We start from the raw sequence: 16,361 nt of genomic DNA on the forward strand, positions 1-16,361 counted from the left end.
ATGCTAGCCTATCAGAGTTCCCTGAAGGAGTCAGATGGCCTTGTGGTCTCCAACTTCACCAATCTTAGGAATCTGGGGTTTCTCCATAATCTTAACATCCATTACCCAGGGATAGGAGCTCTTTCTCTCCATCCAACTTATTTTCTGCTCAAGAACTCCTCCAGCTCCATTCCCAGTGGCCTGACAGACAGGAAGGGCAGGGAACAATGAGGGAGAGCAAGGGAAGTTGGATGCCTTGCCCATACCCATGGGAGCCCACCCAGCCCCACCACTGGTAGACCTCTCCTCTACTGAAAAGCAGCAGAAACCTGTAAGCCTGGTACTGCCCCAGGCTCCAGCACTCCTTCTGGACAGGGTGCTCTGACCCATCATCCCACCTGCGAGCCTAGCCACCACTCAGAATCCAAGTCATCAGCTTGCAAACCAGCTGCTCAGCCACCTGCAGGGTAGCGCTTCACTGGCTCCTCTCCAGGAAACATGCTTCAGGCACTTTTCCTCTCCTTTCACTTGGATGAAACCTTAGGTTCCATCAGCTCACCCTGAACTTGGGTCCCAGACACTTCCAGGCACCTTGGCAGGATGAGTACATGGGTTAAGAAGAGGGATTTCTTGGAAATAACATTCCTACCAAAGCAGGACCTGTATCCCTCAGCCCTGGATGCTGCCGTGCTACTGGGGAAAGCAACTGAAACTGGGCAGGTCTCAGGAATTTCTGGACGAAGCAGTCCCTGCACACCAAAAGAGCCCTGAACAAGGGGGTAGTGGTGTGGGGACAAGCAAGAGAATGACAGTCTTCACCAACACTGGATTTCCTGGACCTAGGACATGATTCACTACAGGGGAATCTTTATTTTCTTCCTGGGAGATCAGAGGAAGGAAGCCTCAGATTACCTTTTTCCCAAACCAGACTTTAAGGTCAATGTATATACTCAATCCACCCATTAGGTATATTCTTACGGGGCTGGAATTATCAAAGAAGTGGGGCAGAGGGGGACAGAAAGGGAAGGAATACTGGGAGCATAGCTGGCAGTGCAAGGTTAGCTTGATCCACAGCCAAGATCCACACAGTTCTCTCTCCCCGCAGCCCAGCAGCAGCTCTACCCTACAGCTGGGGCAGGAGGCATTCCCGCTGCCATCTGGGCTTAAGGCTGCCACAGGCCATTGGCTCTCCCTCTAGCTGACCTGCCTGCACCTCTCACTGGGCAGGAGGGCTGAGTTTCCCAATCCTTATGTTTGGTGTTCGGGATTCAACTTAAACCAGGGCCTAGAATCTCCACCTTAGCCTTCCCTCTTCCCAGGTTCATCATCCTGAGGAAAAATGGGGCCTTCTACAGCCCTTCCCAGCCCCCAAGGAGGTCCTGGAGGTGAGGCAGGAGCTGTAGCTATGCAGATGAGTTGGGGGAGGGATAATGGTGAAGGTGCCAAGAGCAGATGTAGACCATCTAGTACAACCAAGAGGCGGACAGAAACCAGAAAGCCCAATAACCCAAGCAAGGCAGTCTGGAGTGCCGTTTTCTCGAAAGGGCCATCCCCAGCCCTTGACGCTGTGTCCTGGTCTCTGGTGGAGTTTGCAGTCCAGACCAGCTAGATGCAGAAGAGGGAAGGTGGAGTCCATCCATCTTGGGCTGCCTTCCTCTCCCTCCCGCAGACCCACAAGCATGGACAACCTGGTTGCCTCCACAACACCAGGAAACCCAGCCACATCCCGGAGAGCCTTACAAGGGACACACGTTGGACCTGGGGTAGAGGGATGGCTAGGGGGTAGACAGTATATTCTGAGATATGAGACTAGGAGCCGTGGGAGTAAGGGGACCGAGCAGGAGGGTTAAGGGCTCTCCGAGCCTGTGAAACCAAGCAGAAGGAAGCTGGCCTTGGGGGCTGTAGCTAGTCGCGGAAGGCGGAGAGCATGTGTCCGTAGAGATAGTGAGAGTGTGCTAAAAGAGAGAGAAAGAGACAGGCGTTGCGCGGTGAGCTGGCAGTGAGTCCCTGAGAGACGGGTTGCAAGGTATCTGCGGCGTGCTCGCAAGCTCCAAGCGCCCAAGGCCAAAGAATGCAGAAGGGGTAAGCCGGGCACTGGGCGCGAGCAGGGCGGGAGCGGCACTGCCGGCCGGAGGCCAGGGACAGGTGCGGGGAGGCCTTGTGCGGGCGGAGGGCGGGCCAAAGAGCGCCCGTGCCCAGGGCCTGGCCCACTTACCCCGAGCCACGGGCACAGCCCCGTCAGACCCGGGGCGGGAGGCGGGGTCAGCAGGAGTAGGTCCGAACCGTGGAGGTCTCCAGTCTCTGCGCCCCCGCCGTCCCGGCTGGGAGGAGTCGGCAGCCGCGGGAGAACACAGAGCGGCGGGTTAGTGCGCGCACAGCTCGCCCGTGGGGCCTTCCCGGCCGCGCCTGCCCGCGGCGGCCGTTAGTTAGTGCAGCGCCGGCGCGGGAGCTGTGCACCCGCCTCGGCCTCGCCTGAGCGCCAGCGCCCGTCCCACTCCGCCGCCCGGGCACCTAAGTCCTGCTGGGCCGCGGCCATGCCCAGCCAGCCTGCCACTCACCTTCAGGCATGATCTTCTTTGGCGGGGCCGGTGGAGGCTGCAATGGCCCCAGGGTGGACACGCGGAAGCCTACCGGGAGCGTTTCGGCAGAGGCGCTGAGCATGGCGCTGCCATGATGGTCCCGCGGCCGGAAGCGTTTCCTCCAGGAGGGTGCGCGGCGGAACACCTTGTCCTCCCCCTGCACCGTGGGGACACGCAAAGGACCAGGGCTACCTTGGAACTGCCACCCTCACTCCCTGCCTGGGGTAGGACAGTCAATGGCTGGTTCTAGGGGTACCTTTCTCTTCGGAAAGAAGCAAGCAAGGTCACGTCCGCTTTTAGGCCCTCAGCTTTTCCTTGTGTAAAGTGAATGGGGCAAGTGGATGACTCCGGGGAGCCCTTGTGACTCTGAAGTTCCCTGTCTCTTGGCTCCCGGGGTGGGGTCCCCCTGTTCGGATGTGGCATTCTGCAGTTGAACTCTGTTTCTCTGCCCACCCCAATCATCTCAAACTGGGCTTGGGGTGCCCATTGACCTTTAAAGTATTCCTCCTCTCAGGCTCATCCATGGGAAGTAGTCACCAGCCAGCCTCCATTCACTCCTCCCTGCCTTTCTGGGGCCTCAGTATGGCTGCAGCACCGGTGTGCTGAAAGAGCGCTGGGTCAGGAGTCAGGAGACCTGGCTTCCATTTTATCAAAACTAGCTATGTGACCCTGAGCAAGTAACCTCTCTGAGCTTCAGTTTCCTTATCTGTAAATGTGAAATAGGAATATCAGCATCTACCCTACCTATTTCTCAGGCTGCCTATCCCTGAGGGGATCAGGGGAGAACATTGACCCATTGATAGTGATGGGTCAGGCAGATGGCCAATCAGAGGCAGGTTCCTCCAAAGGCTCCTGCTGTCTGCCCTCTCACCCATGCCAGCCAAGTCTCCAAAATAACTATCTCTGCCAGAGGGCACCCAGAGCCATAACTCTACAGGATGTCCCTCTGCACAAGCACCCACCCCACCCTTCAGAGCCCACATCCATCCTGCTTGGCAGCCATGCCTAATCCCCCTCAATGCTTATGTTCTTGGAACTGGTGCAGGTAGACCGCTAGCAGCAGGAATAAGAGACACTAACCCACCAGTTCTCACCTACACAACCTCTCCCAACCCCATTAGGGTTTGTTGTTTGTGCTCTGAGTAGGCCAAATGCCCCCATCAGTTCTTAGCACCATGTATCTCTGTCATAGCATTCATCATAGCATTTTTAAATGTACTTATGAGATTATTTCATCAATTCCTTTCTCTCCCTCTCTTCCTCCCCCCACCCCACCCTTTCAAATTCTATGCTTCATGGGACAGAGATTATGATCTTTTTTGTTCCAACCAATATATCCGCAGACCTGAGTAGTGCCTGGGAACACCATAGGCCCTCGATAAATATTTGCTAAATGGCAGCTGGCTCCCTAGGCAGGCATCCCATCCCTGAGTTTATCAGGAACTTTCCTCATCATTTCTGTCTTCGCCATGATCCTATCTTTAACCTAATCTAGAGACCCTTCTCTTCTGCACGCTCTCTCTCTCTCCATTTCTATCTTCAGCCAACCCTAAGGACTAGTTTCTGTTTTTCTCCCCTGTCCCCTAATAGTCAGATGTTCTTTGTGTTCCTCATCTCCTCATTTCCCTTGAGTCCTGACATCCATGCATGGGAGAACTGGATATAGCCCTCCAGGGCCTTGAAGCTTGAGAGGGGAGACTGAGAACCAGAATTGTCAAAGGAAACAGTTGAAAGAGATAGCTCAAGGTTGCTGATGGTGTGCTGGATGGCTGGACAGGAGGCAGTCTCTTGGATCTCCACCCTCCCACCTGCCACTCCCCCCACCCCCAAATCTCACCTTATTCCTAGGACCTGGCCTTCTACTTAAGCTTCCTTTTAAAGAATCAGTTCCCTCCAGCGCCACACCTAGCTGCATCCCAGAAAGCCCACTACATTGCCAAAATGATGTCACCTACTCAGTAACCACCCCAATGCCTGAAGCCTGATAGGACAGCTGTCTCCACTTTTAGGAGGCAGCAGGAGGTAGGAAAAAGAACACAGGAATCAGATACACTTTTGCTCCAGTCTGGCTCTGCCACATGTCAGCCTGTGACTGCAGGTAAGTTATCTGTGACAGCAAGTAAGTTACCTCTTTGAGCTTCAATTCCTCATCTGTAAGATGGCATAATAACCTGTCTCACATGATGATTGTTAGCATAAAATAAGATGTCTGTCATCACTGCACCGCCATGCCTTGCCCAATGCCTGGCCCAGAGTAGGCATTCAGAGAATATTTTTGTTAGGATTGAAGGGGTAAAGAGTTTTCTAAATTAGAAAGCACCATTTAAAGATATATGGGAAAGCTGTATCAAAGAAAGCTTAGAACCTAGTGGGTGGGGAATAAGTAGGAGGGTCCACCTTGCAGGGGCATTGGGAAGATTCAGATCTCACAGTGGGGACATCTGGTGGGGTCTGGCAGTTTCTCTCCTTGAGTGGAATACACACACATACATATGTAATATGTGTGTGTGTAAATAACACACTCCAAATTTCAAGGCACCTCTGTGAAGAAAACACCCCTCCACAAATTCTGTATGTTTCTGAGTCTGTCCTATCTACCGAGGTGCAGTAGTCATTCCACAAAGGTGGGGTTTAGCCCTGTTAAACCCAACTAAGAAGAGACTAACTGATAAGCAGATAACACTAATGGTGTCCCACAAGGAGGCCCAGAAGTCTAAACAGAGGCATTGGTAGAGGTAGGGGTGCTGCAGAGAAAATGGGGATCAGAAAGAGTTCTGATTGAAGATGGAGAAGCTAAAAATAAACAGTCTGGGCTCTTTTTTAACTTGTTTGGAACCAAGGCAGCTAAGGCAGACCTGACAGGGAAGGCAGGCAAGGTTAATGGTAAGAAAGGGAGGAGGGAGGAGGGAGGGGAGAGGAGGCCAGGGCTGGGGAGGGGGCTGTGCCCTCAGGAAACACGTATGTTTTAGGAGGAGCATTGTGCTAGGAGCATCAATCTAGCATCCTAATGCTAGATTAGGAGCATCTCTAACAGGAGCATTATGGCTAGAACTTCGGAGTCTTCCAAGACATAGTCCAACCTGAACTCAAGGAGAAGGCCTGATGAAACTCAGTTGGAAGGGACTGTTTCTTCAGTGACCTGGGGCATAAGAGTAAAACTAGAAAGGAAGCTGGGATGATAGAGGCCTGAGCCATGTGTTTAGCTGTGTCAAACTGCACTGAGGGACATGTGAGCAAACCTGTCATTTAATGACCTCAGAATAATGTCTACCTCCAAACAACCACACTATTGGATGGGTGGGAAACTTAGCAGGCTGGAGATATGCTGTGCTCACAGCCCTGAAGAGAGGGGCTCTAAAAGATAAAGAAAAAGGTATGATCCCAAAGAGATGACCTTTGGGGAAAACCTCTGATCCTGTGTGGTTAGGAGGTTTAGGGCACAGAGTTGGAAGAGGCTAGAGGTACCCAGAAGGAGTTTCATAGAGACTTCTCCAGGCCTATTGCTAGGCCTGTCCCTGCCTCCCCAACCCCCTGATATCATGCCCATCCTCTATGACTCTCCTCCCTTAGGCCACCCCACCAGTCATTAGCCCGAGGAAAGCAGAACCCATGAACTCCAACAAACCAACAGTGACCAGTTCACAGCCAGGTACTCACATCATCCAGTTTTCGGTCTGTGCCTAAGGCCAACAGGTTGTTGAACTCTCTCTCCATCACCTGGCGTGCCTGGAGTCCACAGGGTGAAAGGGGGAGAGAAGGGAGGGGCTATAGTTAGTGACCTCTAATGCCATCTTTCACCTGTTTCCTAGGGGGTCCAAGGGCAGAGATGGGGTTTTCAGTGCATTTAACCCATTAGCCCTTGATGCCGCTCCTTTGAGCTAACCTCGGTGTCCTCTGAGAAGTCAAAATGTTAACCTTACAATTTTTTTCATATGGAGCAAATTAGAAAACTATAATTTTTTTAAAAAGTAGGATCATAGAACACGTGGATGGACAGACTTCACCTACTGGGGAAAACCCCCCCCACAGTTTGTCTCTGTAAGGGAATATCATGCCATACTATCTTTCTGGAGGGGTAAATTAAGCATGTAGACCATGGATAATGAAGATTTAACTTATTTAGATTATATAAATGTATTTTATAAAGTTCCACATCAAAAATTAAACTTAGGAAAACTGCTCAGTCATGGATATTGGTGGCCCTTGGGCTGAGTGGGGCATAAAGGCCTTCTCTATAGGCCTCCCAGCAATTTCTCGCTAGGAGATTTGAGAAATGCCAGAAACAAGAAAATTTTCAAAATTACCACCAGATATTCTGAACCATTTTTAATGAAGGATTCCATATTGGGTCAGATCCTACTTCCCCTAATAGCTAAGCTAAATGAACGGGTCAGAATAATAAGAACGGTTAGAGAGCAACAGAGAGTAGCCCTGCTACTCTTTACAGATGTACTGTTGTCCACAAAAACTGGATGTATTTAGAGATAGGAAATGAGAGAAAAACAAGCCCATTTCTGGGTAGATAATATTAACCATAGAATTCTGTGGGGACAGTCTTTGTTGGTATTGGGAACATAATATTTTTTTAAGTGATCAGAAAGGAGAAGCATAGTTAATTTTCAAGTATCCAGGTGACACTGTTCCTCTGGGTAATGAAAGGTGACTATGACATTTACAAACTTCAGAAACATTTCACAAAGTTGTATGAGTGGGCAAGAAAGCAGCTGATGGGGTTGGAAATGGGCAAGCATAGAAAAATTGCATTGGGATTTCCCTGGTGGCGCAGTTGTTAAGAATCTGCCTGCCAACTCAGGGGACATGGGTTCAATCCCTGGTCCGGGAAGATCTCACATGCCGTGGAGCAACTAAGCCCATGTGCCACAACTACTGAGCCTGCACTCTGGAGCCCACGAGCCACAACTACTGTGCCCGCGTGCCATGCAGCCATATATAAATAAATAAATAAAATTTTAAAATGACTCCTTGATTAAAATAAGAAAAATTGCAGCTTGGGGGAAATCTCAGCTCTTCCTAGAGAGCAAGGGGAATCTGTGCTATCCATTCTGACTGGTTGGGATGGGTCATTGCAGAGAGACTGTAGGATGCCCTGGCCCTGTGTGCTGCCATCACCCCTAAAAGGCCAACACTCCACCCAAAATTACAAGACAACTCAGCCCTATCCTCACACAAGCGAAAACTCGTCTGCTCCCAGAATAGCTTGTGCAGCTCTGGTGGCTGAATTTCAAGAGATCTGACAGCTGCAAACAGTCCAGACAAGGGCAGCTAAAATGATCAGGGCATGGAGACAAGTCTATATGAGGAAAGGCTAAAAGAATTAAGACCACTCTGTCTGAAGAAACAAAAGCTTGGACCCAGAGGCAACACAATCAGAGTTTATGAAATCACAGAAGGTGAGAGCTAGTCAAATACAAATACCCGTACTAAATCGTAGACAATTAGGATGCGGCAATTCTCTTCCCCGGGGGAGCCGACTGTGGGTACATTTAGGACAAATAAAATTAGGTAGTACTTTACACAACAGGTAGTAATTCTAGAGTCCATTACCCACAGGAAGTTAAAAAAGCCAAACATATAAATAGGTTCAAGAGAATTTAGGTATATTCTTAGATGACAGCTCCATAATAATTATCAAATGTAATGGAAGGAGATGTCTAATCTTTTGAGCTGTTGACAGGGAGGCAAAGCCCTGGCAAGGAGAAGCTCTGGGCTGTGTTATTTGGTATATTTAACTTTCTAAAGCCTAGGGACCCAGGAACAGATCCCTGGGGCGGGGGGTGGGGGGGGAACAAAGGGGATATGGGTTCTCTGGTCCTTGTGGGCCCCAGCGCTAGTTTTCTTCTATGAATAGTCAGGTCAGAGAAGCAAGTAGAGGAAAAGTCTCAGCCGTAAAGATGGGGCTGGGAGGAGATGGGGGTGCTCACTGCAGTGTGGAGATTAACACAGTATTCCAGGCCTGTGCTGAACGTGCTCTGTATGTGAAGGGCACTTGTTTCCTAGGGGGGCTTGGTTATGCACAGGGACCACTTGGAGGTTTGAGGACATTTGTGATCCCCTCTAGAACAGGCCTCCAGAAAGCCCTCCCACCAATCCATAAACTTGCGCATATCAGAGGGAGAGAGAGCAAGAGAGTGGAGGAAAGGGAGAGACCAAGATTGAGACTGATGACCAAGATCAGACTGATTGAGACTTACAGCCTACCTGGGTATTCTGCGTGGGTATCTGGAGGACCAGGGCCAACGTGTTGTGGTCGAAGTTCTCGTCCAGGGCCAGCAGAGCACCATGCACACCACTCTCATGCAGGTTTCCTGCATAGTCCCGGAGCCCAATAGACTGGACCCAATGAACCACCTGGTCGTTGGTCCAGACCAGCACATCTGGAGGGCAGGGGAAGAAAAGGAGCAGAAAGAGACAGGTTTGGCCAAGGCCCCTCCAGGGACAGAAATAGAGGTTCCTAGACCCAGAGCCCCAGTCCACCCTGTTCTCTTGGCTCCTAGCCACCCCTACCTCCCTCAACTTTCCACATCTTCTTTCTGTCCTCCCTGGCACATGGGCTCTTGGAGAACCAGCCCCACACCACTCCATTCTTGCCAGCCTGCAAGACTCAGGGTCAGGCTAATAGGCTTTCTCCCCAGAGCCCCTGTACCAGTCATCCACTGCCCCCAGGCGGGAATGGCCCTCTTCTTATTCTTTCTACCTTCAAGGTCTCTCCTAAGACTTGCCTTTCTTTCCTGTCCAGCCCCACCCAGATCACCAAGTTCCACGAGCACTTTCTCACACCAGTCTGTAGCACTAACCCAAGGGGATCACTGCATTTGTCTCGTTGGTGGCCATCGTCTAATGTGTTGGGGAGGGGGATGTTGCAGCTGATTGGGCAGGGGCTATTTTTCCTCCACCAGATGGCAGCATCCTTTGGGCATGGATTGTGTCTCCCTCATCAGACTGGGAGCTCCCTGCTCCCTAAGGGCTGTGTCTTCCCTCTTAGATTTGGAGCTTCCCTGTGGCACAGAATGCCTCTTCTCCCTTCACTCAGCCCAAGGCAGGGATCAGTGAGGCAGGTCCCTGCTCCCCCAAGGCCGCTCCCACCACAACTTTCAGAGGAGGCTCTATTGAGCCTGACAAGCTTACCCTTGATCTCATGCTGGCTTTCTTCCTGCCTCTTCTCCAGCTCCTTCCGGTCATAGTTCAGCCTCTTCAGACACATGATGCCATACTGAAGACTGGTTCTGCAGGCACACAGTCCCCCTGAGCCAGAGCCTCAGTGGGGCCACGTTTCTACCACATCTGCCCCATATCCAGCACCAACCACAGCCCATCAAGACCTATATGCTCCAGCACAAAGAGCATCACAGCCCACTCCTTCTCCTCCTTCCCCCAGGGCTTAGACATAATCCATCACAAGGCCACTTCCCTCTCTCTGCCTACCCCAAGCCCTCCCTCTCAGCCAGGGTGTGGGCCTGCTTGACAAAGGAAAGTTCTTTGAATGATAGCAACATATCCCTCCCTCTCCAGGCACTGGAATGACAAAGAACCCTACAGATATTCTTTTGTGTCCCCATTTCACTCAGAGTCCTTACAATGGCCTACAATGTGATACATGATCTGCCCCTATACTGAGAGCCCTGCTGTTCCTCAAACATGGCAGGAACGCTTGGCCTATGTGCTTTGGGGCCTTTGCAGTGGCTGCTCCTTCTGCCTGGAACACACCCCCTCCCTGCCCCCCAGTCTGCTACATGGCTTACCCCCTTGTCTCCTTTAAGTTTTTGCTCAAATGTTATATTTTAAATTCAGTAGTTACCTTGTCCACCTGATTTAAAACTGCAACATCACCAGCACCACCAATCCCCCTTACTCTGGTCTAATTTTTTTTTCTACCACCTTTTATCTATTAACATTCTATATATTTATAATTCCTTGTCTGTCTCTCCCAGTTACAATGTAAGCTCCATGAGGGCAAGGAGGTTTGTTTTGTTCACTGATGTATCTCAAACACCTAGGATGGTGCCTGACACATTCCACAAATGTAAACACCATAAATGCTAAACGAATGATGTGAAATAATTCACATAAAGTACTAAAAGTACTTTAAACTGTACCAGGTGCATAGTAAGCACTCAGTAAATAATTACTAAGCCAGGCCACGAATCAAAGAATCCGTAGGTTAGAAGGGACCCCACACACTATCAGTCCAAGCTCCCCACCTAATGCAGGAGTCACCTCTGTAACAGCCTTCTGAGTATTATGAACACCTGTGCCTAAATACCTCTGGTGACAGGGAACTCACTACCTCTTGATGCAGCTCATTCCATCTTGGGCAGCTTTCCCTGTGGTGTTCTTCTTTAAACTTGAACACTACTCTGTCATTCAGCCTCTCTGGGTTTTGTCATCTACAAAGTGGAGGAATAAAATAGGACTCTCCCAATTCCAAATACTTTTGACTCTATCATTGAGGCCATTGCTTTGTGAGATTAAATTATGCTTGATTTCTCCCTACTTCTCTCCCCTCAGTTCTACCCAGGTAGCCCATCTGCCTAGAACAAACCCTTATAGCTCAGAGACACCACTTCTAAGGAATCCTGCTCAAGGCCACTGGTTTAATCCTTGGTCCCCTGAAGGGGGCAGATGCACACATACCTCCTAACTGGAAATGCCTGTAATTTCAATCTCACTTACTATAATTTTCAGTTCAGTTCCTATGACTTTCAAAGCTGTTGCACATCTTAGCAAAAATATAAAGGCCTTAAAGTCAGATCAACCTGGATCTGAATGCCAGCTGTGCCACTTCCCAGTTGAGTGGCACTCAGCATATGTGAGATGGGGGTCATAACTCTCCTGCAGAGTTACTGTGAGCATTAAAGGTGATCCTGTATGAAAGGGCTTAGACCAGCCCCTGAACATCAGAGGCATTCAGTAATGGTACCACTTTTGGGAGGACATTACTAATTATTGTGTGTGCTTTTTCTCCTATCAAAATAGGAGATTCTCATGGAAACCTGCTCAATAGAACACTATGGTCTAAGGAAAAGAGCTCTGAGTTGGGTGTCAAGAAAGAAGGATGCCGGCCCCATTCTGTAACCACTTGGCTGAGTGACCTGGTGACACTCAATCTCTATTGGACTTGTTTTCCCCATCTGTGAACGGAGAGTTTTTAAATAACTCTTTCTCATCGTTAAAAAAGTATGATTTAAAAGAATTTTTAAAGATATAAGAACATGCTTATGAAATATTAAGTGGAAAAAAAGCAGTTATATACCTAATTGAGGTAAGAAATGTGGAAATGTTTTAGAAACTGTGAAGTACCCAAGATTTAGAGCTAAATCTGGAACCGTGTATATAGGCTGAGAGTCTCTCATGGGCAAAGGGTCGGGGAAGGACTTCCATAATGCTGTATAGGGTTGGGCTGCCTGATCCTCTAGCAGCCGAGCCACATCTCAGCTTGGTGGGGAATGGCCCTTCTCTCCCCAGCCCTATCAATCACTGAGGAGGGAACAGGTGCAGCTAGGCCTGGCAGCCTCCCAGATTGACAGAAACAAAAGATTCTCTTTCAGCCCCGGTGGTGAGGGAGGGGTGGTGCTCAGGGCAGACACAGATGGGGGTTCCAGCATAGGTGGCTCTGCAATGTGGTGGCAAGAGAACTGGGTTTCAGTCAGGAGACTTGCATTTTGGTAGCATCCCTGCGTGACCTCGGGCCGTTGCTCCTTCCCATGCCTCAGTTTCCTCACCCATAAAATATGGAGGCTAACTAGATCCCTTCCAAATATAACTTTCTGTTGTTTGTGAGTTGGAGAGACCAAGGGACACCTGCAGAGCCCTAAAAGAACCTTGAAAAGCCACACTCCCAGCTCCACCCTTTGTCACATTAACTACTCAAGATAAAAGACCTGGCTCAAATAGCAGCCTGTGTGATTTGAAGTTGGATGTTAAAAAGGACTTCCTAAAACCTATCAACTCCTGGAACCATTACCGAAAACCTATGTCTTAGGAGGGCTGCCTCCCTAGCTCCAGCTGGTTGTTTCCATGCTGGGATGTGCCCATAGAGCTTTCTCTTTTTCAAGAGAAGCCAGACATCCAGAATTTTGTTTAACATTTCCTAGTGTTTAAATATTGGCAGCTAAGGTCACAGTTTTAAAAATACAATGTAGGCCAAACAAATTACATGTGTGAGCCAAATTCTGCCCTCAGGCTACCAGTTTGTGACCTCCACTGCAGATACTTTTGCACAGAAGACCTTTTCAACAAAGAGGAGGAGAACACTGGATGACTTCCTGTACAAAAGGATGTGTGTTTAAAACTGAGAGGCTCAGATCTGGGATGTTGGCAGGGCAAGCATCCAGAAAGAACTTTCCTCTCATCTTGAAAGGAATTAGACACCTAAAATAGATGCTGGGTTCAGTGTGAGTCTTCTCAGGGTAAATGTAGAGAATTCAGCAAGCTCAATGACAAGAAATAAAATTCATATCTAGGGGGGAAATTTTCCAAGTGAAGCTAAAGAGAAATGACTGTGTCTTAAGGGTTGAAGGTGAGAGGACTAAACCCTCAAACTGCAGGGGAGACAAAGATTTGGCTTTCCCCAAAGGGAGACCTGTTACCACCCAGAACAGGCAAAGAAAGAGATGGAAGCACCTCTATTCCTGGAGACAGACCCCCAGAGTTGGGGGAGACCTGTGTAGGGAGGTGGCCCCGGTTTCCAGCCTGGCTCACCGGTGGAAGCTGTCCACCATCTTCAGGTGGACCCGCAGGTCCTTCTTGGTGAGGTGATCCAGCATGCGAGCGTCCACAAGGCACTCCATGAAGTAGCTGCGGTACTGGGGGAGCCCCAGGCTGGGCAGCCACTGGTTCCCAATCCACTCGTGGTTCATGTCCCCATAGGCCAGGGTCTGGAGAACAAGATGGAGGAGGCTGGGGGCAAAGGCAGCGCAGGCAGGTTGCAGCTAGCAGTTCAAAAAAAATTCAGCTTACTTTCACTGAGGGGCTGGTAGAGGCGGGAGGTGAGGATTTTAAATGGAGCTTTTTAAGATCCTGGAATGATATATTCCCACTCACTTATCAATTATCTACACTAATGAACAGAAGCAGCCACCTAGGCAGCAAGTCATAGGAAATCCTTCCCATCGACTCTGAAATGCATCTGTGGTGCTGTAAGGCAGACTCGCCTTCCTGATTTTCAGTCAGCCTCAAGCCTGCTGAGCCCAGCGGATAGGCTGCATTACAGAGGGCCTGCAGAGTGACAAAGAAAGCCAGTCTCACTTGGGAAACTGGCCTCACACGGTCCACAGGGAGTTACGTTTGGCTAAAGATATAAAAAAATGAAGTAAGGTGAACTGCGCCTGCCAGCGCTCTTCTCTAAGGCTTGGTTGTCTCTCCAGAGATTCTCTAGGTCCTTCGTGTGCCGCCTCCCCACCCCACCATACACTGTGCGCCCCACCGCCCACCCAGTCTGGTTCTGAGAGGCCTGCTCCACTTAGTCGTTGCCTCATGCCTTGAGGGCAGGGACCTCCTTAACCATCTATCCTTAGAACGAATTTTAATGGTAACCCTCCATCACTCTCTTTCCTTACCCACCTTGATTTTTTTAGAATTGAACATTTTATTTTGTTATCTTTTAAAATAAAACGATTGATACATATAAAACATATGTAGCGTATGTTCATTACTAAGCATAAAAACGAAGTTGACATCCTTGGACACCATCCATGTTATCTACACTGTTGCATCCATCCTTATGCTCTTTTTCCCCATCTTATGCCCTACTGCCCCCCTAGAGGTAACCACCATGCTGAGTTTTCTGTCCATGATGCCCCTGCTTGAAAAAATGTTCTTATAGTCACCAAGGTATATTTCTCTAAATAATATGTTTAAATTTGCTTGTTTTTGAGTTTTAATAGAAAATCTTTGGGGACTTACACTTTTCACTTTACACTATATGTCTGAGTCATCCATTCCCTTTGCTAAATAGTGTTTTACTGTGAGAACATACTGTAACTGATCTGTCCAGTCTCCTGTTGATGGGGTTGCCCAACAAGTGTGAACAGTGCAACGTGCTTCATTTTTATTCATGGCACTTACATCTATCTGATATATTATCCATTTATTTGTTTGTTTACTGTCTGTTTCTCCCCTAGAATATAAGCGCCATGAGGACTAAGTTTGCTCACTTCTGTATCCAGAGGGCATAGAAAGGCCTAACACCTAGTAGCTGCTCAATAAATCCTTGCTCACCAAGTGAATGAATGAAAGCCCTTTGCTCAGCTCACCAGGGGTACCCCTGAGAGGGACAGGAAGAGGAAGAGGATTCATACTAATCTAAGTCTCATTACTCCTGGAAAGAGGGTCGAACTGAGGGGAAGAGGCAGGCATGCTGGGGGCACAGCCCTCCAAGGCCCCTCACCTGCCATGGTGAAAAACCAGAAGTAGCTAAAGGGGAATGAGGAAGGATGGAGGTGGGTGGCTTCAGCGGAGGAGAGAACCTGTGCCCAGGACTCTTTGTGTGAAGAGGGACCTAAAAGACTGGGGCTCAGAGAGTCCTGCAGGGGAGCGAACCTGCTGGGAGAACACTACCCCAAACTGCTGAGAGTTGGTTCTGGACAAGAGGAGGGGGTCTTACCTGAGCCCAGCTGCCCTCCTCACTGTCCTAGGAATGAGTGCAGCATGTCAGGGGAAACAGGCAAAGTCAAGAAACCTAGCAGCCTCCACCCAAGGTCCCATCAAGAAGGAGGAGCAGACACCCCAGTAGCTGAATGGGTGACTAGGGAAAGCTTGTTGGGAAGGTTAAGAGAGCACAGAAGGCTGGTGCACGCGCCTGTGTTTGCAGTGAGAGGGGATCAAATGTGTGTGTGGCAGAAACACAGTCTGGCGAGGTGCCAGGTCCTCCCAACCCTCTCTGTTCCTCCACCAAGGTTCAAGCACAAGGGTTAAGGACTCTGTGGCTTCATGACAATAGCAGGGCAAAACGCTCCCAAGCCCTGCTCTTCTTCACTGGAGTATACCAGTAGCCCAGGGTGAACTTGTGACCCCCTGGAATAGACCACCCCCCCACACACACAAACTGTTTCCATTCTCACTTCTTTCCCACCCACCCACCATCCTGAGAACAGAACTCCATCACACATCAGGGATACCAATCTCGTATTAGATCAGCTACAAGCCTCTTTGACTTCCCACAACCTTTCCCTCATCCTCATGCAAGTCATCAGCCCTAACCCCAGGCCCAGGGCCCAGGGCCAGACTCACTGTTTTAGTGGATGTTGCCAGAGTTTCCATCTCTTCATGGGTGACCCAGACATTCCCAGAAGACTGTAAGCAGAGAGGAGACCTAGCTGGTCCTGCGTGTGAGCTCCTAGGCTCCCCATCAGGCTGGGAGCCCTAAGGACAAGACATAGCTCCCTTCCCCTGAGTCCTCCCACAGGCCCAGCCCAGAATTCTGCACATCGTCTAGCTCTGAGCAACTCTCTTTTATTACCGTATCTGCACTGCTTAGCACAGTGCCTGGCACATAGAAGTACCCAACAAATGTTTCCTGAATGAATATGAATAAATGGTGTGAATCTGGAATAAGGGCTGACCCCAATCACAGAGATGGACTACAGTGAAAGATTTTACCCTGGGGGTCCATGGAGAGGTTTACATTCTTGTGGAGAGCTTAGAGGACCAGAATTTACAAATGCCCTACTCCCTCTGCTACCCCAATCTGGCAAAAACACAGAACCCAGAAGTCCTGTCTTTGGAAACTCTGCCCAAAGATCTAAAGTTACCGGCATGGTAGGTATGGGAAGATGGAGCTCATGA

The 16,361-nt window shown here is 49.5% G+C and overlaps 1 protein-coding gene across 10 annotated transcripts in view; it reads right to left on the reverse strand.

Annotated features, from left to right (window-relative positions):
• Window positions 1-1,884: 1,884 nt before the first annotated feature.
• The window catches only part of PPFIA4 (PTPRF interacting protein alpha 4), a 33,884-nt gene continuing 19,407 nt past the window's right edge, over window positions 1,885-16,361 (reverse strand). For 4 of the 10 annotated variants that reach the window (XM_060010599.1, XM_060010580.1, XM_060010561.1 and 1 more), the window contains 8 exons: window positions 15,807-15,869; window positions 15,181-15,207; window positions 13,278-13,453; window positions 9,705-9,802; window positions 8,778-8,953; window positions 6,216-6,284; window positions 2,538-2,715; window positions 2,235-2,300 (listed from right to left, as the gene is read on the reverse strand). In XM_060010599.1, coding sequence (XP_059866582.1) covers window positions 2,242-2,300; window positions 2,538-2,715; window positions 6,216-6,284; window positions 8,778-8,953; window positions 9,705-9,802; window positions 13,278-13,453; window positions 15,181-15,207; window positions 15,807-15,869 — 846 coding nt within the window. In that variant the 3' untranslated portion in view covers window positions 2,235-2,241. Of the gene's footprint in view, window positions 1,935-2,234; window positions 2,301-2,537; window positions 2,716-6,215; window positions 6,285-8,777; window positions 8,954-9,704; window positions 9,803-13,277; window positions 13,454-15,180; window positions 15,208-15,806; window positions 15,870-16,361 lie in introns of those variants that run through there. The other 6 variants (XM_060010571.1, XM_060010529.1, XM_060010519.1 and 3 more) reach the window with 3 other exon arrangements.

The sequence above is a fragment of the Delphinus delphis genome, chromosome 1 (assembly GCF_949987515.2).
Source record: "Delphinus delphis chromosome 1, mDelDel1.2, whole genome shotgun sequence".
Taxonomy (NCBI): domain Eukaryota; kingdom Metazoa; phylum Chordata; class Mammalia; order Artiodactyla; family Delphinidae; genus Delphinus; species Delphinus delphis.